General features: G+C 42.5%; 1 protein-coding gene across 1 annotated transcript; it reads left to right on the forward strand.

Moving 5' to 3' along the window:
• Nucleotides 1–370: 370 nt before the first annotated feature.
• Nucleotides 371–25,285, forward strand: smox (spermine oxidase). The gene is made up of 9 exons (XM_080414676.1): nt 371–478; nt 8,211–8,445; nt 12,010–12,236; nt 16,715–16,888; nt 17,398–17,868; nt 19,044–19,195; nt 19,819–19,976; nt 23,696–23,856; nt 24,847–25,285. Exons 2-9 carry the CDS (start codon nt 8,238–8,240, stop codon nt 24,997–24,999), a joined length of 1,704 nt encoding a protein of 567 aa, XP_080270802.1. The 5' UTR covers nt 371–478; nt 8,211–8,237; the 3' UTR covers nt 25,000–25,285.
• The last annotated feature ends 1,359 nt before the right edge of the window (nt 25,286–26,644 follow it).

Consider the following 26,644-nt stretch of genomic DNA (forward strand, 5'->3'; position numbering starts at 1 on the left):
GGGGTCCCCTGACCCTTTGATAGGACCCTTTGAGAATCTATCTATCTATCTATCTATCTATCCATCCATCCATCCATCCATCCATCCATCCATCCATCCATCCATCCATCCATCCTTCCTTCCTTCCTTCCTTCCTTCCTTCCTTCCTTCCTTCCTTCCTTTCCTTCCTTCAATCGTGATACGATCAAACAGTCGCTCAGCATACAGTAGAACAGATGATGAGTCGCTCAGCACTACACGGCACAGGGCAGGCGCTCCGCACCGAGGGGCCGGTCTTCTTCCGCGGATAAACGACGTCATCGTCCTCCTCATATTTATTAATCGGAAGGCAACGGCCACGGAGAAACTGGCTGCTTCTGGTTTCAAGACACATCAATACAAAGCGGAGCAGCACCGGGTTGTAGGACAACACACTGACTACACACAAAGCCAAGCGGAGCGTTTAGAGGCATTTAAACCTGAAGACCCACGGAGTGAGGTAAATGATGATGATGGTGATCACCGCCTGGCTTTGATTTGATTCATGACAGAACAGCTGACGTGTTAATGATACCCGTCATTAGACACTAGTCTGTGGGAAATGTGGTGCTTAGATTCCACACTGTAAATGTATGAGTAGATCGCTGACTTTAGTTGTTGTTCTCACAGATCAGATCCATCCTTTAGCGTAGCGAGTTATATTTGATAGAATAGCCTAATAAAATAATAAAACGATACATAAATCTAAACAGTAGCCTATTACGTCAATTATGATGATATTATGCATGATATTTATACATACATATTTGTGGGGATTTAGATTTTTATGTGTTACAGATCAGATTTTTCGCTTTATTTGAAAAAGAAAATGTTTTTGTGTTACATTTTTTTTAAATAGAAAACCCTATCCATATGGTCAGGGTTTTCTATTTATTTTTCTTATTTTTTGGCGATTTGCGTTATTATCATGGTTATCATAGTAACTGTAAATGTAAGAAATGAACTTGTGTCTTTGTTTCAAAGTGCAGAGAGCTGCCACTCTGGCACATAGCTACTTAATTACGTGGCAGCGATGACTGGGATACACCATAGCCTACTGACTGTTCGCTGCTGTCAGCAAAATAACAGATAAGACGAGGACAATGTCGTCACCACTATCTTCACTTTTATGCTCCAGTCGTCTTTTATGGTTTTACACATTCTCGCCGACTTGGCACATAATTCATTTATGTCTGTCTGCAGCCAAAAATCTAAATCGCCCAAGACAAACCGCGAAGAGTCGCTGTATTCCCGAACCTTATGTCCTCACAGTTTTCTTGTTTGCCTTTTGCCTTTAATACTGTTTGTTTGGGGTAGTTGTTGAGTTCACGTGAGGGTGGGGGGGGGGGGGGGGGGGGTCGCCCCCCCCCCGCTCCCTGCTCCCCTCCAGCCCCATGCAGTCATGAACTGAAAGTCGGAAATGTTTCAAACTGCATGAACCCTTCTAACGGAGAAACACCACCTGTCATTTATTGTTGGGTCGGCATTAACTGCACTGTACTGGGCATGTTCAACTTCTTTATGACAATGTGTGTTTATTTACAGTGTTGATATGGGCTCTGTGACTGTCTCTCTGTGTCTATTTATTTAGATCATAACGGTGTGGAATTGAATGGTCAAGAGGAGAAGGAGAAAGAGTAGATATGAGTGGGGGTATCTGTCCTCTTGAAAAATGTGTGTGTGTGTGTGTGTGTGTGTGTGTGTGTGTGTGTGTGTGTGTGTGTGTGTGTGTGTGTGCGCGTGCGTGCGTGCGTGCGTATGTTATATTCAACTTTGAGTCAAAGTTGTTGTTTTTCCCCCAACAAAATAACAACAGGCTGTGTTGGTGGTGGTGTGTGTGTGTATGTGTGTGTGTGTGTGTGTGTGTGTGTGTGTGTGTGTGTGTGTGTGTGTGTGTGTGTGTGTGTGTGTGTGTGCGTGCGCGCGCGCATGTGCGTGTATGTACTGTATGTGGGGGGAGGGGGGTATCTCTATTTCCAACATCCCTGCTTGGGAACTCCGGAGACGGAGTTTGAAGAGGTGTGGAATGTCTGGGTCTTGGCACAGGGCCCCATACACCAGACTAGAGCACACACACTGCCAGGGTATTATTATTATTTATGTTTAATAATGCGTTATAGGAAGTGTTGTTAAGTTTCCGTACAAGCACACCCTGGCAGAGACTGATAAAGCAGTTGAGGGAAATGATGGCATGCAGCTGTGTAGGGAGCAATGTGAGGACAGTTGTCTGGATTTAAAGCAGATGGAAATGCCCAGTGTGGGTGGATCTGGGTGAGACCTCAGTCTGCCTCTCCATCCACATATACTGTACCTCCTGAGCCTCAGGGACCACCCATTCTCCTAGAGAAGAATAGATGGGTTGAGGGAAGAAAAACAATGAGTATGGGGGATTGTGTGTGTGTGTGTGTGTGTGTGTGTGTGTGTGTGTGTGTGTGTGTGTGTGTGTGTGTGTGTGTGTGTGTGTGTGTGTGTGTGTGTGTGTGTGTGTGTGTGTGTGCGCGCACATGTGTGTATGAAACACTAATCAAATCTATAGTATATCCTACTACACATTCCTGTTAGTGAGATAACATTTGTTGGACATGACACCCCAGCCCTAATCCTGTGTAGCACTAGCCAGACGATTGCAGATCTCCGCCTACCGATCTGTACTGATTCAATGTAGAAACTAAAACTGAGTGGAAATAATTCGAAGAGGGGAAAAAACTGCAATGCAGAGCAATGCTAAGTGTTAAGGGCGGCCCTTCATATTGGGACACTATCAGGATAAGTTTTCAAAGCAGTAGACATGCATTTGTCAGCGGCCACACTCACCGCTGTTCTAGCCAATATATTGAATTTAGATGGTACCCAGACGGAGATCTCTGATGGTCTGGCTACGTGAGACTAACCCGTCCTAGCTATCCCCACAGACTACATTGATTGTACAAGCGTTGTGTGACTAGACTACAAGTTCTGTTTCATGGACGTTGTTGTCAGATGGCTGTCACATGTCATGTGCATTTTCAGGCATTTACTGTAGTATGGACAGAGATGATTTAAGCTAAAACTCTCGTGTGGAGAGAGATCGTGGGGGGCCTGAGTGGAATGAGAATGTTTTTGAGGACACAAAGGTGATAATTAAAGTGGCACAAATGTAGCAGTAAAATAGCTCAAGTCAAGTAGTCCGGCAAGTTTTATCAAGAGATTTGTAACCGGGACAGCAACATCTTGAAACGGCCGATTCTGCAAATGCCTTCTAAATCAGTAGTTCTCACACTTAAAAGATTTTTTTCAAAAATAGCAGTTGTACAAGCTCGCAGTGACGTGCTGTGAGCATGTATATCTGCGAGTGTACAAATGTACAGTATTAGACCAAGGTCACAGTTACAAATGGATAAATTAACACTGAGGATTGTGCGATGTAGGCCTAAATAACAATCAGTCCATTTCGTTCCTGCTCAGATCTGTCTTGACGCTTGGAGGATGTACTGTAGGGCAGCCGTTTCTAGGTCAGCCTTGGTCACCCCCACCTCCCAATGCCCTCCCTCACACAGGCACGTGTGCACACAAACACACGCTAGAAGGCCAGCCCACCAATAATCTGTGGTGGGTGAGTGCACTGCACAATCCTGACTGTTGATTTAACCCTGAGAGTGCAAAAAATGGGCTCACAGCGTTATATTAACACTCAGGATTTCCCAGCGTGGTGACATGTGGTGAGTGTATTAAGCAGAAGGAGATAATAGCAGCCACTGCCAGGGAGAGATGCACGGGCTGTCTATCTCTGTGTCTGTCTGAGGTGATCAGACACTTTCTATGTCAATGTAACTCTGTATGTTTCTGCAGTTTCTGCATGTGTATATTTCTACGTTTGTATTTTTGTTGGTCTCTCTGGGTCTGTCCCGTCTCTCCGTCCATCAATTGTGCGAGTGATGTATGCAGTATGTACTGCTTTCAGAATCGTGATCTGTTGCACTGCTAAGATGAATCTGTGTTGTACATAATTTTAGATGTACATATAGGTCACATACATTACAAGCAGCCGATGGTGAAGTGTCCAAGGGTCACCCTGGTCATTGTGTCGTGACTATGTTCCTGTATTCCTGGAAAGATTGTGCAAATGAATAGCTGAGAGAATATAAAGGAGACAAGAAGATGAAGGGGTGTAGAATTATTACTTTCTTTATGATGAGAAAACAAAAACGATGCTGTATGGAATACAGAGGTTTTGTCCTTTTTACTCAGCTACATTTATAAAATGCAAGTGTCTTTGGCTCTTCTGGTCTCCACTCTATGGTCATGTGATGCAAGCAGCTGAGGGGTCAAATGTGACAATGCTGAAGGGAACAATCTGTGAAGCTGTAATAGCTGTTCCTTAAAGAGGCATACTACCCATAATCTCATGGATTAAAGTTCTCAGTTACCACGACTGATTTCAGTAATTTCTATAAGATTAAAGAGTATTGGAATGGGTCAAACTAGCAATTAAATGCATGTTCTATTGTTAAAATTGTAAATTGATGTTGATTGATTTATCTTCCATAAAACCCTAATGGTCTTATATTTCAAAGGTTAAACCATCTACAATTTCTTCAACTGGTTCGCTGTACGTAGAACAGAAAGAACATACTGTAGGTTTATAATGATAGTACCTAAACATCATAATTCTACATATTGTGCTAATTGTTTAGGAAACACAGTGCTATTGTGGAGGACTCCTTTCATGCTGTTTCACAAATAACAGATTGGGACAGCATAACAAAAACATTCAGTCGTGAGATTAGTTTTTGTTTTGCGTTAATCCCTGAATGCATCTGAATGTATCTTGTCTCAGGCATCACTGTAATTGTCTCCGCCAGGCCAAAAGTCATATTATAGACTTATGTTTTGCACCCTGTCCGTCCGTCCGTCCGTGTGTGTGTGTGTGGTTCCGTCTGTGAACAGCTAATCTCCGGCACCGGAGAGGCAAGCAAAACTGTGCACACACACTCCCTGAATGCCAGAGCAGAACCTCTGCCCCAAATTTCTAACATGGGCCTGTTATAGCGCCACCAGGAGGCCGATTTTTGCAAAACAACTTTTTTGACAGTACTGCTACAAATGTTGTCCAAACATCACACAAATCGGTACAGAGTATCTCTATAGTCATTAAACGAAACGGGTCTTTCAGATTTTTCCTGATTGGCTAAGATTAGCTACCAAAGTTTGCAGTGCTCCGTTTTGAACAAAATGCCTCAAATCATGAACACAGTGTGCAATTTCCGTGAAATGTTGCAAGCACATTCCCACTAGACAGAGGAAGAAATGCCACTTGAAAATGTTCATGGTGGCGCTATAACAGGCCCATTCACGTTTTTACCTATAACAGCACCGATCTGTGTAAAACTTTGTATGCGCAATCCCTAGAGGCCAAGGAAAGACCTTTGCCCTGCATTTTTCACATCTGCCTTTTATATCGCTCCAGGAGGCCGACTTATGTAAAACAATTGTTTTGATATTACTCCTTCAGAGACAGTAGTGTTGTAAATGGCTAGTTAGATTAAGAGTCCATAAGCCTGAACGGACAGGTTTCTGACATGAGCCTTGCATATCTCATCGCCTGGTGGGCAGATTGGTCTTTGATTGTTAATTCACAACAAACATATAGTTGTTGAATTGAAGAGATATGGCGCTGATCAGCCCATTAGGATGCAGAATTAGAAACACACACACACACACACACACACACACACACACACACACACACACACACACACACACACACACACACACACACACACACACACACACACACACACACACACACACACACACACACACACACACGAACATATACTCAGCCACAGCTGTGAGTTGATGTTTGGAATAGATTATTTTCAAGCAGTTTGACTCCAGCGTGTTTTCTCTCTACTGTACCATGTGGGCCTCCATGTGTCTAGTGTTGCTGCGGTAACAAAGCAGGGAGCTGGTTGGTTCCAGAGGCAAGGGCACGCAAAGCCATTGGCGTTCTGCTCACATACAGATGTCCATGAATCAACTCACCATATTGTTATTTAGAAGGTTACTGAACTTCAAAGCTGACCCCATAGCTATAATTCCAGATTCTGTGTTTTTTACATCACCTTGTACAAGTGTAAGAGATTCAAATTATTGGGTTTTCCTTCAATTTACAGCAAGACCCTTCAGAAAATATTGCAATGAAATAACAATGGAAACAAAAAAAACAACTAAAAGAACAGTGGGGGTGTCACCACAAATTTCACTATACGATACATGATATTGAGCTCACGATAATGATACGAGACAATATTTTAAGTTTTTTGTTTGTTTATCTTTTTTCAAATTATCATCAACATCAACGTTGCCCATCATCTTCAGTTTGCTGTGGTGAAAGTTAATACAATTAATAATGTCAGGATCTGTCTCCTTGTACTTTTATTATGTAGTGATGTCTAGTGTTACCTGTTTTGCCTAGTTACTGTCTTGTCTCATCCAGAGTGTAGAAGAGAGAGTAATGTCAAACTTTGATCTCGCCGCAAAGCGGGCTGCTATGGGCTATAGTTCCAAACATTGGAACTATCTCATTGAGCTAGACAGAGCACTTTCGCATTCCATTCTTACAATCTGAGTTGACAGCAGTGTCAGAACTCTCTTATATGGCTCTGGTCTCACCTTCCTGTGATTACTCGTTTTCTCCACCTGTGTCCTGTTAGTCTCCCAGCCAATCCCTGTGTTGATTGTCTTTGAGTTTCACCTGTGTCTATTTAGTCCTGTGTCTATTTAAACCCTCAGTTCCTTACCTTCTGTGTGCTAGATCACATATAAATGTTGTCATGAAGACGAAGTAATGTTACAATCCTGTGCCTTTGTGTTAAATGAGATTAAATACTTAGCATTTGACCTGCCTGCCTTGTTCTACTTCTGGGTCCTCACCTGACACGCACCATGACAAATAACCTTTATTTGTAAAGCCTTTTTCCACGATACCAGAGAGGTTTGCTTGTAAATCCTTGGACACAATCTTAGATATTGCCTAGTTTTACATGGTTGATGCACGGTGGAACTCCCTTAAGCCCTCGTTTCATTGTGAAGCACTTTGGAAAAAGGCACTAAATAAATGCAGTCCATTTGCCACTGATGTCGGCCATGTCCAGTCCATATATGAACTGGACATACAGTATCTGTGTGCTCGCAGTCGCCACAGAGACACCCTTAAACTTTATATAGTAGATATTTATTTATTCATTTATTTAAATGTGCAATTATAAATATAACGTGTCGGGTGCCTGTGTGTGGAATGTATTTAAATAATATGAATAATGTGCAGTGTGTGTATGTTGTTGTTGGAATGATTGTGTGTTGTGTATGCACAGCTGTGTGTGTGTGTGTGTGTGTGTGCGCGCGTGCGTGCGTGCGTGTGACAGGCAGACAGGTCCATTGTCCATAAGCCTGGTTGACTGGCTCAGGGTGATTGTGTAATTATTTTATACTGTAGCTTGTAAATGACGTGTTTGTCACGACCACTACATCACAAACAGGACTGTGTGAGTGAGTGGGTAGTGCTTTCTGTTGTGTTATGTAGATGTTTAAAAAGCTGAGAGACAGAGAGACAGCAAAATGAAGACACTAGTAGGATTTAATGAGGCCAGTTAATGATACATATGGATGCAGAGACAAACATCCTGACCACCAACAACGTTGATAGATGCATAATAGTGATTTTTCTGAGCATTTAAAAACTAAAAGTGGCTTGCGGAATAGGGATGGGCATTGGGGCATTTTCTTGTAAGTGTGTACACGTGGAGTGTTGACCGGTTAAACATACCGTGATCCTTGATGACATATTTGTACGATTTAACTTTGCATGACCCATAAGCCCATGGCAACTGTATCCCACGGTTAACCGTTTAAATGTCCCATCCCTATTGCAGACTACAAACTGTGTCTTTCAGTGGAACATTTGGATATATGTTCAGATTTAGAATGAAGTGAAATGGGTTGATGCAATAAATAGTGATTGAATAGGCTTTGAAGGAATGGTACTGTATATATTTAGCTTCCAACACATTCGGCCCCGTCTCTTACCCTCTTCTCCTGCGTAGAGGTCGGACGTCCCCCTCCCATTCCAATCACATGCTGTCTCCCTCTGTCTATGTTCTGTTTTCCAAACTTTTAACTATTTTCTTTTTCCCCCCTCATCTGTCCCCCAGCACCCCTAGGAGACGAGCTTGGACGGCATGCAAAGTTGTGAAATTTCATCAGACGGTACTGATGATCCTCTTAGTAGCGGCTTACGCACTCGTCGGCAGCCTCGAATAGTGGTGATTGGCGCTGGCCTGGCAGGTCTGGCTGCAACCAAGATCCTCCTGCAACACGGCTTCTCTGATGTCACAGTCCTAGAGGCGTCAGAGCGCATTGGGGGGAGAGTTCAGAGCATTCAGCAAGGTGAGAAGATGTGCTATTATTTTTTTATTCCCTTATGTCAATGGACAAATATTTTGTGCCAGGGACCGCCATAAGAGAAGATTTCACAAGATTTGTCAAATTGTTTTGAAAATAGCTAATCTACAACTTCACAGTTGATTTGCTGTGAGTTTGTAGATTGGAGTTTTTTTTTTTAAAGCCAAACAATAAAATAGAGCTCGAGAGTTTAAACTGTTCCTCATTTTGTGCTGGGAACCCATTGGAACCCCCTCAATGACCCATGGGGGTCCCTGGACCCCACTTTGAGAAACAGTGCCTTAAGCTCTGTTGTTATGTACAAGCTCGCATAGCGGCACGAAGTGACACGCTGTGAGCTTGTATATCTGCTATTTTTGAGAACCACTGTTCTAAAACCTAAGAGTTTTCTGAAAAACGTATGTTCCTATATATATATATATAGCTGAAAAAGGTGACAAAGGGCATGCACAAATTGCACATCCTGTTAGGCTGGGTGCTGGATCAAAACTATCACGTGAAACAACAATAAAATCCGCACACCAGAATACTGCTCCCTGTGTGGGTATTTACATATTATTATATACAGTATATGGCTAAAATAAAAAATGACACAGATGCTTTCCCGGTTTTAATGCCCTCAGGCCTCTCTGTTAATTCAGTTACTGGCAGAAGAATTGTGTATTTTGCCTTTGGGAGGACTTCATATTTGCCTTTGCTTAGTGTCTTTGTGCTGCATATGATGAATTCAACCGCAGTTAAACTATTAACTGATTAGTCAGCATTTAATGTCTCTGTTTTCCATGGAACAAAGTTTAACTGCCTCAAGTGGCCTGGGATATACAAACCTTTGCCCCGATTATGATCAATGAACGATTATTTAGAAAATATATATCTACAAGCTCACAGTGCATCGCATCCAGCTTGTAGTTCGGCAATATTAGCAATTTTTGTACAATGAAATATAATACAGGGTTAAGCGGTTAATCAGATAAATCAATTTAGTCAATTATGAAATATCTATTCCAATTTTTCCATGTCGATTCATTGACATATAAGAAATAAACCTTGCTTCTCGATTATTTGGTTATAAGTCAGTTATTGGTTCTAAATATCAGTTTCGATATATTTCTGGTTAATTTCCCAGCCCTATAGCTAGAGCCTGGGAGCCTAAAGGATCTTGTGTTTCATGATTAATATTTGTGTCATGTAAATCTTTGTTCATACACACATTGCATAATGATAGGCCTACTGTATATATATATAGTGCCATCAACCTCTTTGGCCTCATCCTATCTTATATAAATTAATCTCAAAAGACACGCCGCTACTGACACTGGGTTGGTCCATTGTCCTCTGGGAAAACTATGAAAGTGACACCATTTGTATGTAGGTTTTAACTGGGGTGTTGATTGAATTGACTCTTTCCTTTGACAGTCTTATCACCCCATCACACCAGCCTCTGTATTGCAGCTAAGCAGTGAGCGCGTTTTGTTTCTGTATCTTGCAGTTTCATTCATTGTGAACTTATGTAAGTGCTCTTTTAAATTTGTGTGATGATAATCTCGCGGTAGGCATTGAAGATGAAGGGATCCATTTTACGTAATGCTTACACAGCACACCATATGCAAGAGTAGAGTTACCATGAGAGGACAAATCCATGTTTCATTAGAATAATTCTAATGGAACAAGTCTATTCAGGTTTACTCTTCCAGGTCTGGTTGTTCTGCTTTTTACCACTGAATGACATCTCCTCTCCCATAAAGTCCTCCTCTGCCTACTCTAATAGGCCTTTTTGATTGAAAATTAAGGGTTAGGGGTTGATCATTATATGATAACGATGATTAACCTTATTGTCTGCATGCAATGTTGATGCTCCAGGACTGAAAGTTATTCTACTGTTGCTCTTTATGTAAATCACCTGCAAAAACCCCTAAGGAAGAAAGTAAGAGGAAGACTATTATAATCAATGTTTAAATAGTTCTTCAAAGCAGTCTAAATACACAAGAATATGCTTCCAGCATGGTTTCTTCAGGAGTTTGCATTTGTGTTTCCCTTTCAAATCTGCTGCTGAACCAATCAAACAAAGCTATGGAACACTGAACCGGGACAGGAAACGGGTATGCCACCTTCTGGAAACCTGAGACTACAGTTATGCACAGAGCTTTTAGGCTACAAGTTAAATCTGAGTATCTGAAAGGGTTTCAATGCCCATTTGTCAGTGCCATGCATTCTACACTTCTCATCTCTGGCCTACCTAGAGGGAAAACTAACTCCACAGCGACACATCGCCGGTGATCGATCAAGCAGCCCTAATAAAAGTTTTGTGTCCCCTCTCTTCTCTTGTCTCTGCCTAGTAGACTAGTACTAGAGGAAATAAATACTCTGACAGTAACACTTGTCACGTGTGTTGCGCGTGCACAGACACACACACAAGCTGGTGTGCGAGGAAGCAGCTCCAATAACACTCTTTCACACGCACAATGTAGATTTGCTTCATTCTTGTTAGTCTGGCAGTCCTGGCAATCTCTTGTCCAATCAGAGGCTGACTAAATACATGCGTAATGTGTGCATATCAGGTGTTTATGTATATCTTTGATGAGGCTTTGATTGGCATCGAGTGAGTGATGTTGCACCCCGATTGAGTTGCGTGCCTTATGTCACACCAGTTTTCAGAGAGTGTTGATCTCAAAATCAGATTTGTTTTGTAAAAATCCATATTAATACTTTATATGTATGCAGAGTGCAACAAAACAAACACTCAACCACTCAAAAAACATGATTTTTGGTGAAGTGGACTTTTAATATTGGACCACACCCATCTTCAAACTTCAAAGCATCTTGCACTTGGTGTGATGCTATCGAGTTGACAATATCTGTCAACAGACTGATAAGACAGAAATATGAACACCTGGCAAAGCATTGAAAACTGCTTCTACTGGTGGTTCCAGCTACCTATGTCTCCAAGACCACATTTTGCCATAATCACAGATTCATAAGGTGAAAACACCAGCTTCTGTATGCTGTCACAGCTGGTAAATAACAAGGCTGATTGACTGGCTTTAGAAGGCTCAGACAAACAGCCCAATTAAACACATTCCATACGTCATAATTGCAAAACTGGCAGACCCAAAAGCAGACACGAGTCTGCCTGCAGGCAGGCAGGCAGGCAGGCAGGCAGGCAGGCAGGCAGGCAGGCAGGCAGGCAGGCAGGCAATGGAGCAGGTGAGTGTGGTTTTCTGCGGTATAGGAGTAGAAAATGAGTGCAGGCAAACACATGAGGAGCAAAAACCCAAAGGTTGGATGATGGAAAAAACAAGTAATAGGTAACACTGAGAAAAGACTAACACTTGAGTTCATCAAGAACAAATCGCTTATTAACTGGATACAAGCCTATCTATCTATCTATCTATCTATCTATCTATCTATCTATCTATCTATCTATCTATCTATCTATCTATCTATCTATCTATCTATCTATACCGTTTATATACAGTACATAAGAATCTATCCTACCCTATTCTAATCCAACCTTCCTGTCCAATTCTAATTTCATTGTGCCTCTTACAGGAACAGCAACTTTGGAGCTAGGAGCCACCTGGATCCATGGAGCCAACGGTAACCCAGTGTATCACCTGGCAGAGGACAACAGGCTGCTGGAGGACACCACGGATGGGGAGCGGAGCGTGGGACGCATCAGCCTGTACACCAAGAATGGCGTGGCCCACTACCAAACGAGCAGTGGGAAAAGGATCCCCAAACACCTGGTGGAGGAATTCAGCGACCTATACAACGAGGTGAGGAACACACACATGTACATAATGTCTACGGTTCTTACTGTATGTGAAAATGTGCTTCTACAGTATGTGAAACATAGAAGATAAAATATGAAGATACAAGGTTATACTGTATGTGCTCACATGCACATACACACAGGCTCATGATATATACACCTACCCACTCAATTCCAAAACATTTCCATTTGCATGCACCTGGGGTCAAACACACACACACGCGCACACACACACACACGCACGCGCGCGCGCGCGCGCACACACACACACACACACACACACACACACACACACACACACACACACACACACACACACACACACACACACACACACACACACACACACACACACACACACACACACAGAGAGGCTCAAGTACACTGGCCCACTCAATTGAAAACATGTCTATATTTGCTTGCATCTGTGCACAATGTATTGTGCAGTGACCTATCGGGGAGCTGGATTGAGGTTACATAAAACCTCATATACTGTAGCATATTTGAACCAGAAACACATACAGTATGAAGGTTTCATGTGTTTCCGATTAAAATATGCTGCCAAGTCAATCAAACGAGGCTATGGGACATTACCCAGAGATTACACATAAGCACAGAGCCTATAGCACAGTAACAGCAAGAGCTTGACATCTGCTTGAATTATTTGATCACCCGGGTGCGCATGCGCATGCAGCCCCGCTAGCGAATATCAAAGAAAAATAGAGGCCGCACACTGGGTCATGCTCCAAAAGATTAAGGATGTTGGGGACGTCTGGGGTTACACTGTAAATGATCAATGAAATTACACTGCTGTGTGCGTAAATGCACACAGCTTCCCTCAACAGGGAGAGAGACCCATCATTTCTACTTTTTATATTTACTAGTTAACGTTAGGGAAGGGCTACTTCAGAAACAATAATTTAATTCACTGTGTCGCTCAAATACCGGCAGAAGTGGATGTCTTAGTGGTCCATGAGTTGATGCAGTTTTCCCTGTGGGATAATTTGACAGCGTGAGAAATAGGCTGTGTGTAGAGTGACTGCGTGTGAAGAACATCCTTTGTGTGTGTCTCGCGTTCATTGCGTGACAGTCGGTAGCTCTGTTAAAATGCTGAAATTCTACCAGCTAAAATAGTTTTCCGTTTGACAAGGTAGCTTCAATAGCTGTGGTTTCCATTAAGGTGAATTCTGTGTTGAAAAATGAGCAGGGGTTAAATGGGTTGTAGGTGTGAGGCCAAGCAGTAGCCTGACCAGTTTGTTTTGGGGTGTCTGAAGGCTGAAGCCTTGTTTTTAAGGCCTTTGTGGTGCTATGGTACCATGAGGTGCATGCATAGTCGAAGTGACATTGGATGAGTGCTCCTGCTAGGGTCCTCAGTGTATTCCTACTGACCAGTGAGGAGATCCTGTACAAAAATCTTGTTCTTTGGCTGACTTTTTTGATACATTTTGTTGCAATTTCTTTCACTGGAAAGATTTGCCTTTAAAATACAACCCAGGTAGGTATTTTCCTATTTTCTTGTGATAACATTGTCACCCACTGTGACTGTGAAGCCATCGGCTTCACAGTCACACAGTAGGTTTATTTTGGACCCAAAGAGAATGGATTCAGTTTTACCCAGGTGTAATGATAGTTTGTTATCAGAGAGCCAGGTGCAGATTTGACAGAGCTAAGGGTTTTTTCAACCTGCAATTTGTCCTTGTCCGCGACCAGGAGAGCCGAGTCATCCATAAACAAGAACAAATGGCAGTCACAAGCTGATGTCATGTCGTTTACATATACTAGGAACAGTATGCTTCCTTGCGGAACGCCACAGCTCACTGGGAGGGGTGGGGACAGGGTTCCGTTCACCTCCACCACCTGTTGTCTCCCCTCTAGATATGATTGCGTCCAGTTCACTGATATGCTATCAAAACCGATTGCTTTTAGCTTATCAATCAATATTGATAGAGTGATTTACGGTGTCAAATGCCTTTTGGAGATCCAGCATGACCATGCCGCAGTATTTGCCCGCGTCCATCTCATGTTTGATGTGGTCGTTCAAATAGAGTAGGCATGTGTCAGTGGAATGAGATGTTCTGAAGCCAGATTAGAATTCGTAATTATTTTTTTTCAGCAAGATACTTTTCAACCTATCATCCCGACACTTAACGAGTCAGCAACAAATTCTTAAAAGATTAGATTGTGAATATTTAGGATACATACCGGTATGTTTTTACATTATAATGATAGTTTTTTTAATACATTATTTTTCTTCTTCTTTTTTGTTTGTTTTTCCAAATATAAAATGTCCCACGTACATGGACAAGTCTTGCCACTGACATGTTTGTCCATGTATTGTACGGACATGTTAATGACCCCTGATTATGTGGCAGCTAGGCCTGACCTCGACTAAGTCGAATAGTCGACTGGTTAGTTTTGGCCAAGTCTACACCTGCAAACTTCCACTTTATTCTTCTTATTCCTTGTCTTTGTATTGGTATTGTTTGTGTTGGAGCGCCTCAGTGCAGAGTTCATGTGCAACCTCTTCCAGAGAGAGATAGAGACACTAGAAACTCTGCTGGAGACACAAAACAAACTGTGTAGACTTGGCCCTTTGAAATAAAATGTATTTTGGCCCTAAAAAAAAAAAGTCGCATTAGTCGACTGCCAGTCGACTATTGGCAATTAGTCGCCAATTAGATTTGACTAAACAAATCCTTAGTCGGGGACAGGCCTAGTGGCAGCCATAGTAGTATCAAAGGTATGTCCATATTATGGCCATGGATATGCTCTAAAAGTGTGAAAAACAAATCCTTCATTTCACTTCTTTAAGTCTTCCACCGTCACTGTGTTGTGTTCTTTGGGATTACTGACTCCAGCTTTGACTCTGGTACTGGTACTGTCTGTTCTTTTGGATTATTACTGCACAGTATGTGGCATCGACTCTGGCACATGCACTACTAGGTTGTACTGATGAGAAACGTAATTAATATTCTCTCGTTATCTCATTTTAGAAGAGCGTCCGTCCATCTGTCCATATCTGTCTGTCCGTGGCTAATCTCGCAAACTACTGGGCTAATCAGTGCCAAAATGATTGTGCACACTGCCAGTAGGCCAATTAAATAAATCCCAGAATATTTTTCCACATAATTGTCATTTTGTTTTGTTTGTGTGATATTTCACATTTTGTGATAATCTCATACCGCCACCCTCCACCTGACATTAGGGATTAGGGAAAACACACTGTTATTAGACCGTGCCAATGCTTATGTTTACTTTTCTATTCTTCTTGTATTTGTTTTGTATACCTTGTGATTGAGGTTGTCAAACCCGCACTCATTAGTTTTCAGTGTTTTTGTGGTTCCAGTCTTAGATTGATCCAAGAGCAGATTAATACTAAGCATTGATTTGATCCCGACACAAGTTGACAGCCTGTGCTGTGTAAGAAAGGGCTTATTGTTCCCTCTGACAAATCCATCAAAACAACAACAAGTTTGCTCAAATACTGAATAATTACAGCATAGGTTACAGTTACAGACTTAACCCATTAAAACCGGGAATACATCTGTGTAACCACCACTTAAACCATTATTGTATACTTTGGCTATTCAAGAATATCAGATATACAAGCTCATAGGGCGGCACTGAGTGCCGCCCTATGAGCTTGTGAATATTATTAGATTGTGAATATTTAGGATACATACCGGTATGTTTTTTTTTTTTCTTCTTCTTTTGTTAGTTTTTCCAAATATAAAATGTCCCACGTACATAGACATCCAGTGTGGCTGAAAGTACATGAAGATTGTAATGCCTGCCTGATATAGGGTGCGTTCAGAAATGCGCACCAGGAGTGCACTCACCTATTAGTTTGTATTGGCCAGTGCGCCAATGGATGCCAAGAAATAAAACACTCCAAAGTTCAATAAAAGGTGAACGTGCCACAACTGGAAGTTCTGGTTGTGGCACGCTCATGGCTCTGTAATGTGAAATGTGAGCTTGTAGATCAGATATTTTAGGCATGCGACACCAGCACGCACAACGAAGTATAAATCAGGCTCATGTCTCTTAAGTCTACCATTAAAGTAGTAAACCTGGCTAAAATCTGAAACAGCATTTAGCAATGTGTTTTGTTAACACATTGCACACACACACACACACACACACACACACACACACACACACACACACACACACACACACACACACACACACACACACACACACACACACACTAGGGGTGTGCCGATATATCGTCCCGCGATATAAAAATAAAAAATAATAAAAATGCCATATATCGTATCGTATCGATATCGTATCGATGTCGTGAGCCCAATATCGTATCGTATCGGCACACCCCTAACACACACACACACACACACACACACACACACACACACACACACACACACACACACACACACACACACACACACACATTTCACAGTGTATCAAACGTCCATGTAATAACGTCATTGGGCTTGTCTACCTGTCTCTGTGTCCCAGGTGTATGAGTTGACTCAGGAGTTCTTCCAGAATGGGAAGCCAGTATGTGCAGAGAGCCAGAACAGCGTGGGCGTGTTCACGCGCGATGTGGTCCGAAAGAAGATCATGTTGGATCCCGATGACCTGGAGAGCATCAAGAGGCTCAAACTGTCCATGCTGCAGCAGTACCTCAAGGTACACATGAACCTGAACATTTTTTACACACTCAGAGTTGTGTGTGTGAGTGTTATGGCTGTCCTAGTCTCGCATATCCAGACAACTATTCCACAATCTCCGAATGCTACAGTATATAGAGTATGGAACTACACCTCCCAAAAGCCAAGAAAGGACGCTGTCATCTGTTCACGAAAATATATTTGAAAATGTCTTTAAAACATATTTTTGAATTCCCATTTCTGATAAGCAGCAAGTTACATATGCTTTGACTAATTAGATTTACAGTATTAAATTAAATTGAGGCGAGGGCAAATTAAATTTAGGCGAGTTTAGGAGTAGTTTATACTACTCAGTCCTTACTGGGAAATGGCAGGATCTTGATCTTTTTTATTATCTATGCTTTTAATTGTTAATTTAATGAGTGTTACACAGTATGTGTTTGTTTTGTTTCATTCTAAGTATTGTAGGTAAAATCACTATATCTCTGGGAACGTCTTCCTGACTCCCTGTGTGTCATTCCTCCACAGGTGGAGAGCTGTGAGAGCAGCTCCCCCAGCATGGACGAGGTGTCTCTCAGCGAGTTTGGAGAGTGGACTGAGATCCCAGGAGCCCACTACGTCATTCCAGAGGGCTTCATGAAGGTGGTGGAGGTCCTGGCACAGGACGTCCCCTCCCACACCGTCTGCCTGGGAAAACCCGTCCGATGTGTTCACTGGAACTACTCCACCAACCAGCAGGAGGGGGGGGAGGAGATGGCCGGGGGCAACGGCCATCTCGGCTACTGCGGCGACAACCACAACGAGGACCGCCGCCGTGGCAGCGGGGGGGGCCAACCTCGCGGCAAATATGACCACTTGATTGAGGGTTGCTACCCCATACACGTGGAGTGCGAGGATGAGGAGTGGATCGCAGCCGACCATGTGATCATTACAGCGTCTCTGGGTGTGCTGAAGAGGAGCCATGAGTCCCTGTTCTCCCCCTTGCTGCCCGAGGACAAGGTGACTCTCAGTGAACATGTCAGCATGTCTAGATGGTACAGTGCAGCGTAGCAGTTCATTCATTAGGACCGGGAAAGCATCTGTGTCATCTTAGATTTGAGCTAAAAAGCATTATTTTATGCTTTGGCTATTCAAAAAGAGTAAATGATGAGTACAAGCTCATATCTGCTCTTTTTGAATAGCCAAAGAAATCTAAAATGACACAGATGCTTTCCCGGTCTTAACCCATTTAGACTTACTTACTTACCTACCTACCTACCTACCTACCTACCTACCTACCTACCTACCTACCTATACCTACCTACCTACCTACCTACCTACCTACCTACCTACCTACCTACCTACCTACCTACCTACCTATACCTACCTACCTACCTACCTACCTACCTACCTACCTACCTACCTACCTACCTACCTACCTATACCTACCTACCTACCTACCTACCTACCTACCTACCTACCTACCTACCTACCTACCTACCTACCTACCTATACCTACCTACCTAACTACCTACCTACCTACCTACCTACCTACCTACCTACCTACCTATACCTACCTACCTACCTACCTACCTACCGACCTATACCTACCTACCTACCTACCTACCTACCTACCTACCTACCTATACCTACCTACCTACCTACCTACCTACCTACCTACCTACCTACCTACCTACCTACCTACCTATACTGTACCTACCTACCTACCTACCTACCTACCTACCTACCTATACCTACTTACCTACCTACCTACCTACCTACGTATACCTACCTACCTACCTACCTACCTACCTACCTACCTACCTATACCTACCTACCTATACCTACCTACCTACCTACCTACCTACCTATACCTACCTACCTACCTACCTACCTACCTACCTACCTATACCTACCTACCTACCTACCTACCTATACCTACCTACCTACCTATACCTACCTACCTACCTACCTACCTACCTATACCTACCTACCTACCTACCTACCTACCCCTACCTACCTACCTACCTACCTACCTACCTACCTACCTACCTACCTACCCACGTACTTACTTACTTACTTACTTACTTTTCTAATGTCAATGTCCTGTAATTGTTGAAGGTCATGTTTTTATGTTACGGTACTCCAAGTGGACTTGCTTGATAATAAACTCAATGCTTAATTTTAATTTCAAGGTTCTGGCCATTGAGAAATTGGGTATCAGCACCACAGACAAGATCTTCCTGGAGTTTGCTGAGCCCTTCTGGAGCCCTGAGTGCAACAGCATCCAGTTTGTCTGGGAAGATGAGGCTACGCTTGAGCAGCCAGTGTACCCAGGGGAGCTGTGGTAAGATGAGAAATGATGAGCGAAGATGGGACAACATTATGAAACATAATGGCACAGTATGATAACACAAGTTAACAACAAAAAGAGGAATTGGGTTGTTACAATGGCTAGGATAGACAAATCTTGGGAGGAAGAGAATAAATGATCAGAAACTCAAGTGCAAAGTTAATATATCAACAATACTGTCAAAGAGTAACTGCCCCAGTAGAAAGGTGGTGTAATCCACTGGGATGTTCCAACAGTGTAGGGAGAGTTGGCCCAGAACATAGAAGTTGCTGCTTGTGTGCCTCATGTGAACCATTGAAGATTACTTTTCTGCTCTGTGTTTTGGTTCCTTTGCGTCCGGATTAACTCCACTCCAATTTCATCCACGTTTGACCAGTGCAAACGTAGAATTGTATCACTACACTCACTCAGGGCAAATAAAGTGTGTGTGTGTGTGTGTGTGTGTGTGTGTGTGTGTGTGTGTGTGTGTGTGTGTGTGTGTGTGTGTGTGTGTGTGTGTGTGTGTGTGTGTGTGTGTGTGTGTGTGTGTGTGTGTGTGTGTGTGTGTGTGTGTGTGTGGTTAATGTATAGTATAGTAAATGTTCAACTCCAGTCTAATACTTCTTTATTGCCACCAGGTACAAGAAGATCTGCAGCTTTGATGTGCTGTACCCTCCGGAGCGCTATGGACACATGTTGAGTGGCTGGATCTGTGGCCAGGAGGCTCTACTGATGGAGCGCTGTGATGATGAGACCGTAGCCGAGGTCTGCACCGAGCTACTCAGGCGATTCACAGGTAAACAGGCCATAAAAGAGCTCCTGTCCGCAATTTACAACAGGATTTTACAACAGGATCTAGGAACCAGGCACGCAAATCCTGGGGGGGGGGGGGGGGGTTTCGCCCTCCCTAGCTTCAGATTGGACCCCCCTAAGTCATTTAGTATAATACAAATAAATGTTAAAATATTTTTCTTTTTTAATAATAAATCAGTAAAATCAGGCAAAAGTTTGAATTAAATAACCTAACCTAACCCTAAACCTAACCCTAAAACCGAAATAAAGTAACCAAAAACCGACCCCCCCAGCCTCAAGCCAGATTTTCGCTCCTGGTAGGAACAGGAAACAAGGCATCAAGGCTTTTTTTGTGTCATCCTTAGGCATTTAGCATTGCTTGCGTAATTGTACTTGCTGTACTGTTTGGAAACTGTTAATCAATCAATGGTGCCATACACACACACACACACACACACACACACACACACACACACACACACACACACACACACACACACACACACACACACACACACACACACACACACACACACACACACAGCCACGCACACAGCATCAAAGAAAAGGCTATTGTTGTTGCTTAACAGTGGGTTTCACTCACGTTAGCTTCTATGAATCAGTAAACTAACACCGTCACAGTAACCCTTGGTATGTTACATGCTCAAGTGCATCACCGCAGCTCTGCCAATTTGAGTGCAGTGACTCAATAGAGATTGAGCTTCCCCATTCAGTCCTTGTGTTGCACAGAAAGGAAATCACGTCATCAGCCTATTGCTTTGAGGCGTGGCTATTTCCTAGCAAAGAGATTTTATCAATGAGTCAGATACTATGTAGGCTATCTGTAGAACACTGGAATGACTCATAACTACCCCCTGGGTCAGTAACCGCTTTGGTCTAAAGATAAAAACTACTGTATGCTAATGTTTTCCCAGAAGTTAGAGAGAGTGATTCCTAGTTAGGAGGTCATAGGCTTGAGCCCCGCCTCAGCTCATGTCTCCTATTCCTACTCCAAAGTGTAACAGGACCTCAATCTCCATATTGGACAGAAACTCTACCAGCTGAGTCAGTGTGGCTAAAGCCTAACTCCTGCTTCTAAAAGTGTCGTGTGACATGTTGCAATTATGTATTTTCAAAATGATGTCTTTTCAATATGCCAACGCATTAAGTCATTAAGTCCCCTTACTGTCTCACGCGTTTAAACGCCTATCAGCCCAGTATTCTTGTTTGTTCTCGCTTTACATGACTACATGACTACTCACACTTGATTAATACAGGGACCCTGGTAGGGCTGAAGTACTCGATCAGTTTCAGTATTTTGTTCGTCTCGGCCTCATCTTGTGTCCCTTTAATGGATCAAACTGGTGTCAATACATGTCATTGTCATTGTCCTCAGCTATAAATCGTATTAAATTAATTTAAATATTACCAAACTTACCAAACATTATTGAATGGTTATAAACGTTTGAATTCTGTTTGTAAATCAATCTTTTCTATTTTCAAATAGACTTTTCAAATAATTTTGCACTTCAAAATGTATAAAACACAATGATAAGGTAACTTTGACTAAACATAAACATGAGAAGACATTTAGTGTGTTGGTTTACCTACAGTACAGTAACTGTCGGTGGGCTTAACATGTCAGACCAGCACGTGACTCACTCACTGTGACTTATATTTCTATTTGACTTCCATGACTCGTCTCCTATTACTTGAGAGTAATAGTGAGCCAAGTATAGTACATTTTGAACAAAAAAACTAAAGACAAATTGTGGAAAAGGCTGAAAAAGCTAAACCTTGTGTACTGTGTAACTTTGTTCATCAGTTACACATGAGCAGCTCTAGCAGATCTCAGATGGGCTTAGAGGTAGATAGTTAATATTAACTCCCAACTTGATTGCAACACTGGAAACTTCAGATTTGTACATACATACACATAGTCCTCCTGAAGAGGAGCATAGATCCAAACATTAACTCTCTAACAACTTGGTGCGAGATAACTATAGGCTGATCATCAGCGCAATTCAGCGCGGTTACAACCGAACCGGACTGAGGTGGAAACACCAGCAGAACTGGTTCTCCACCGTGCCGAACCGAACTGTACCGCGCTCAAAACCCTAATGGAAAGGTACCTTTATAGTTTTCTGTTAAGAAACCTGTGAACCCTGTCCTCTGTTTCTGATGTACAGTAGCATACAATGAATGTTTACCCTTCTCAGTACTGACATAAAAGGGAAAACTGCAGTGCTATGTATAGGGTAAGGGTTTAGACAATGCTTTTTAAACTAATTGTATTACTATTATTACAGAGTCACCTCCTGTTTTGGCCTTGTAGGGAAGAATACTTGGTCCAACTGCCTGCCCAAGCCAATTAGCTGAGACATGAATCACATGTTAAAGTGCTATGTTTAGCATTATGTCAACAATGCAGTTACGGTCGCTGCATGATTCACTGGGCTCTAGATGCATACTGTAAACGTACACACACACACACGAGCACACACACACACACACACACACACACACACACACACACACACACACACACACACACACACACACACACACACACACACACACACACACACACACACACACACACACACACACACACCAGATTTAGGTCACTAATCCTGTCAGCTGTGTTTTCATTATATACAGTATATACTAGCGTGTGTCCTTAGAGACCTATGGGCTGATTAGTGATAGCAGCCTTTGCTTGATTGTCCCAGTGACCTGACTGACACTCAGAGTCACTGATAATCTTTACTTGAACTTCACTGTCAGACCACTCTATTGCTCACGGAATGTGTCTGTGTGTCACACAAATTCTTTCCCTGGCATAACTCGGACAGTGTCCCACCGTTTGGTCTCAAACTTGCTGTGTGTGTCTCGTATGATCCTGAGGTGTCCAGAGCTGAATGGCGTATTCGGACGGACTAACGGTTTCCGAGAACCGAAAAATCACAAATGTCTGTATGTGTCGGCCTGCTGCGGGTCTGAGAAAGAGGCAGAAATGATTTGTGTGTTCTGGAGATTGTATGCATCACATTTCAATGTATTTATTTATTTTGGGAAATTTTCCCCCCTTTTCTCCCAATTCAGACATTAGGTATGCCGATTGCCGAATTCCCCATGCATGTGTGTATTCTTGTCTGCTGACCCCTACTGGTTGGTCTTCACAGTTCAACACCCCTGCTGACAGGCCTCGTACCAGTCTCTGGTGCAGTGGCTTCTCTCCCACGAACACGACCAGTTGTCCTCGTTTGGATGCCCGGCCAAGCCGGAGGCACCGCAGAGGATTTGAACTTTACGCCTGCTCTACCTAATGCGCCCAATGCAATCAATTTCGGCTCAATAACAGAGCATTGAATCAGTTGGAGGTTGGGGTGGAGGTGGTAGGTTACTGATGCAATCATGCAGTGTCAGGATGCAGAGAATGAGTAGTATAGGGGGCTGTCATTAAAGAGACTGTCTGGTTTGTGAGGATTAATGTGATTGGTGAGTGAAACAACTGTCAACTGACATGGTTGATCAGCTGAGGCATCAGAGAGCTATACCAGCTTGACTATGTGACCTGCCTGAACTAACGTACTGTAATGCTCAATTGAATAAAGTGAGTGCTCAGTGACAGAGAACATCCTTACATCCTTATTATATAACGTAATGTGGCACTCTTCACTGTTTGATTTTGATGTTCGTTCTTCTTTCCTCTATCCACAGGGAACCCCGACATTCCAAAGCCAAGGCGTATCCTGCGCTCATCTTGGGGCAGTAACCCCTACATCCGCGGTTCTTATTCCTTCACCAGGGTGGGCTCCAGCGGCGGGGACTTCGAGAGGCTGGCAATGCCACTGCCTTATGCCAAGAGCACCAAAGCTCCGGTGAGTTAGTTTAGAAGAGCACAGTTTTGCAGCATACGTTTCTAATGCTCTTAACAATGTGATTCGCTGTACAATGAGTGGGAAGTTAATGTACAATAGGAATAAATGGACATGAAGATTTTATGTGCATTTTCACCATGTACAGAGGAAGAGTACACACTTTGCAATTAGGGGTGCGTGGGTATTATTTGGGGATCCTTGGCGTTATTTGGAGACTACACAAGGCTAGCAATGCCGCTGCCTTATGCCAAGAGGGGAGAATAGCAGCTCACAACACGTTCCAGTGCGATGCGTTGTGAGTTTGTAGATCAGCTATTCTTTGGGTTTTTTAAAAGCTGTTTTGCAATAAGGGGACCGCAGCCAGAGGCTATGGTTATTTAGGGGTCCTTGGTGTGTTCACAATACCTCCGTGAACTCATAGGACCTTGCTAATGTACTGTAGCTGTGTCAGCATTACTGTGTGTCACCTCATAGAGAACGTACACTAGGTCCCAGCACAGCACGTCTCACATGAGTTATGGAGTCATGGCACCTGGTTTCAGGCCCAGAAGTCTAGACCCTGAAACATGAAGCTGCAGGTGGTTCATAGTAATGGAGGCGTGGTGGGGGAGGGTTTTAGTGGTGAATGCTGACCTCTCTATAGGCCATGATTGTCTTTTTGCAATTTCTTTTCAGATTTCTTTCATACCTTTTTTATGTCTTTGAAAAACACTTTGTAAATATTCACTTTAGATTAACTCTATTCAATAAAGGCTTAGAGACAGGGAGGACTTGTGTCAACATGAAATGTGTGTTTTTTTATTTATTTATTACTCTTTAATTTGTACCTGCCAACTCCTCTCCTTCACCAACCCTCATGGGTGTGTTATTGCCATACGTGAAATATGACATGAGAACGTGGCGCTGAACAGGTTCTTGTGTGTGCTGTATATGAAATGTGCTGGTTCTTACTGTTACTCTTCTCCACTCCACTCTTCCCCAACTTCTCAGCCTCTCCAGGTGCTGTTTGCTGGTGAAGCCACCCACAGGAAATACTATTCCACTACCCACGGTGCTTTGCTGTCGGGCGAGAGAGAAGCCACTCGCCTGATAGAGATGTACCAGGACTTGCACAGTGCTCAAACCACAAAGCCTAACATGTAAACACGACTAAACAAAACCACTGACTAGTGAAAACAAATAAAACTCTGTGATTAAAACTTTCTGTATTACTAAGAAAAGTGATTAAGTTATGACATAATGGTAGCTGGGGCATTATAACAAATAAGTATTATTTTTACTGTATCATAGATCTAAGACGTATGTATACTAGATTTTATTTGAGACTTATTGTTCAAATGTTGCCAAGGGTCCTGTACTTTATTGTCTTTATCATTCTGTTGTTGTTTTTTTAATCAGTAAAATTATGTTTATAATAACATCATTTATAATTTAAGGTCTTTTTTTTGTAAGTGCCTTCTTGTACTTATATTATGTTGTTTCAAAATAATCATAAAAATAAAACTGATACAAAAAAGATATTCAAATCAAATATTGTAATTGTCATTTATGGTCATAGCTTCTTCTGGTTTATTAATTGAACAACATTATTATAATTTTACAGTGGCCTGGAAACAAAAACAAACCTCTTCTTGTTCTACAGAAGCTTTCCTCTTCTGTAGGATGTTCTGAAAGCCAACAGAGGAGAGGACAAGGTCAAAAGGGGACAGAGAGAGAGATGCAGGCAGTCCAGTGTGTGAGAGAGAATATATTTGGCCCCTATGCCTAACTTATGCTCCATCATACAAGCAACAGTGGCATCAAAAATTGCAGATGATTCTACAAGCTCACATGTTGTGAGCTTGTACTGTAGATTGGCTATTTTCGACATGCAACGCCATTGTACGATGAAGTTTAAATCAGGCTTAAGTGACCGTCGAGACTTCCACCCTCATCAACTTTAAGTGAGCTAAAAGCATGTGGCTGGTAGCACAGGAGCGGGATAATAGCATTTCCTTCACCTGTCTATCCACTTTTTAATGACAAGAGCCAGTGAACAGTGAGCAAAGGAAAATGTCACCGTGCCCGTGTTACTTTGCCAAAGTGACAGATGGTGTTAGAACAGACCCCAGTCTCTACTCAATTCTCTTGATTTGTCTAAGGAAGTATTAAATTATCCTTAACACCCATACTACTATAGCAGTGGTTCTCAACCTTTTCAGGCCGTGACCCACCAAAATAATCATATTTGAACTTGGGACCCCCCACCCTGACAAGCACTTTTTAGAATTGTAGGAGTTGAGGCATTCAATATTGTTTGACTCTGTAATTTTTGCCTCTTTCTTTCTTATATTATTTGGCCAATGTTTGACCAGTATTTATAGTGTAGTTTGTTCATTGCTTTTGATGCAGTAACAGTTTTTTTTTTAGCTATTTAAAAGGTCTTAATAGTCCTTAAATTGTCACTTCACTGTCATCTGTGGACCCCCAAAAACACATGTGGGGACCCCCCTGGGGGTCCCGACCCACAGGTTGAGAACCACTGTTCTGTTAGCGTGAGAGATTGGTCAGTGTTTTATAAACACAACAAAGTCCCTGGTTTGAATCCACTACTTGCTACAAATGTTCAAACATTTTACAAGACTTTGTGGTGCTAGAGATAAGGCGGTGTCCTAGAAACACAGGTCCCTGGTTCAAGTCCACCTTTTGGATCATCTTCACTTTGAATCTAAATCCTATTCAGCTTCATAAAACATTCCCTTGATATAACAGTTCAAACTAATGTTTTAATCATTAGATGAATTCTATT

Source organism: Gymnoscopelus braueri (genome assembly GCF_963280865.1).
Source record: "Gymnoscopelus braueri genome assembly, chromosome: 2".
Lineage (NCBI taxonomy): Eukaryota > Metazoa > Chordata > Actinopteri > Myctophiformes > Myctophidae > Gymnoscopelus > Gymnoscopelus braueri.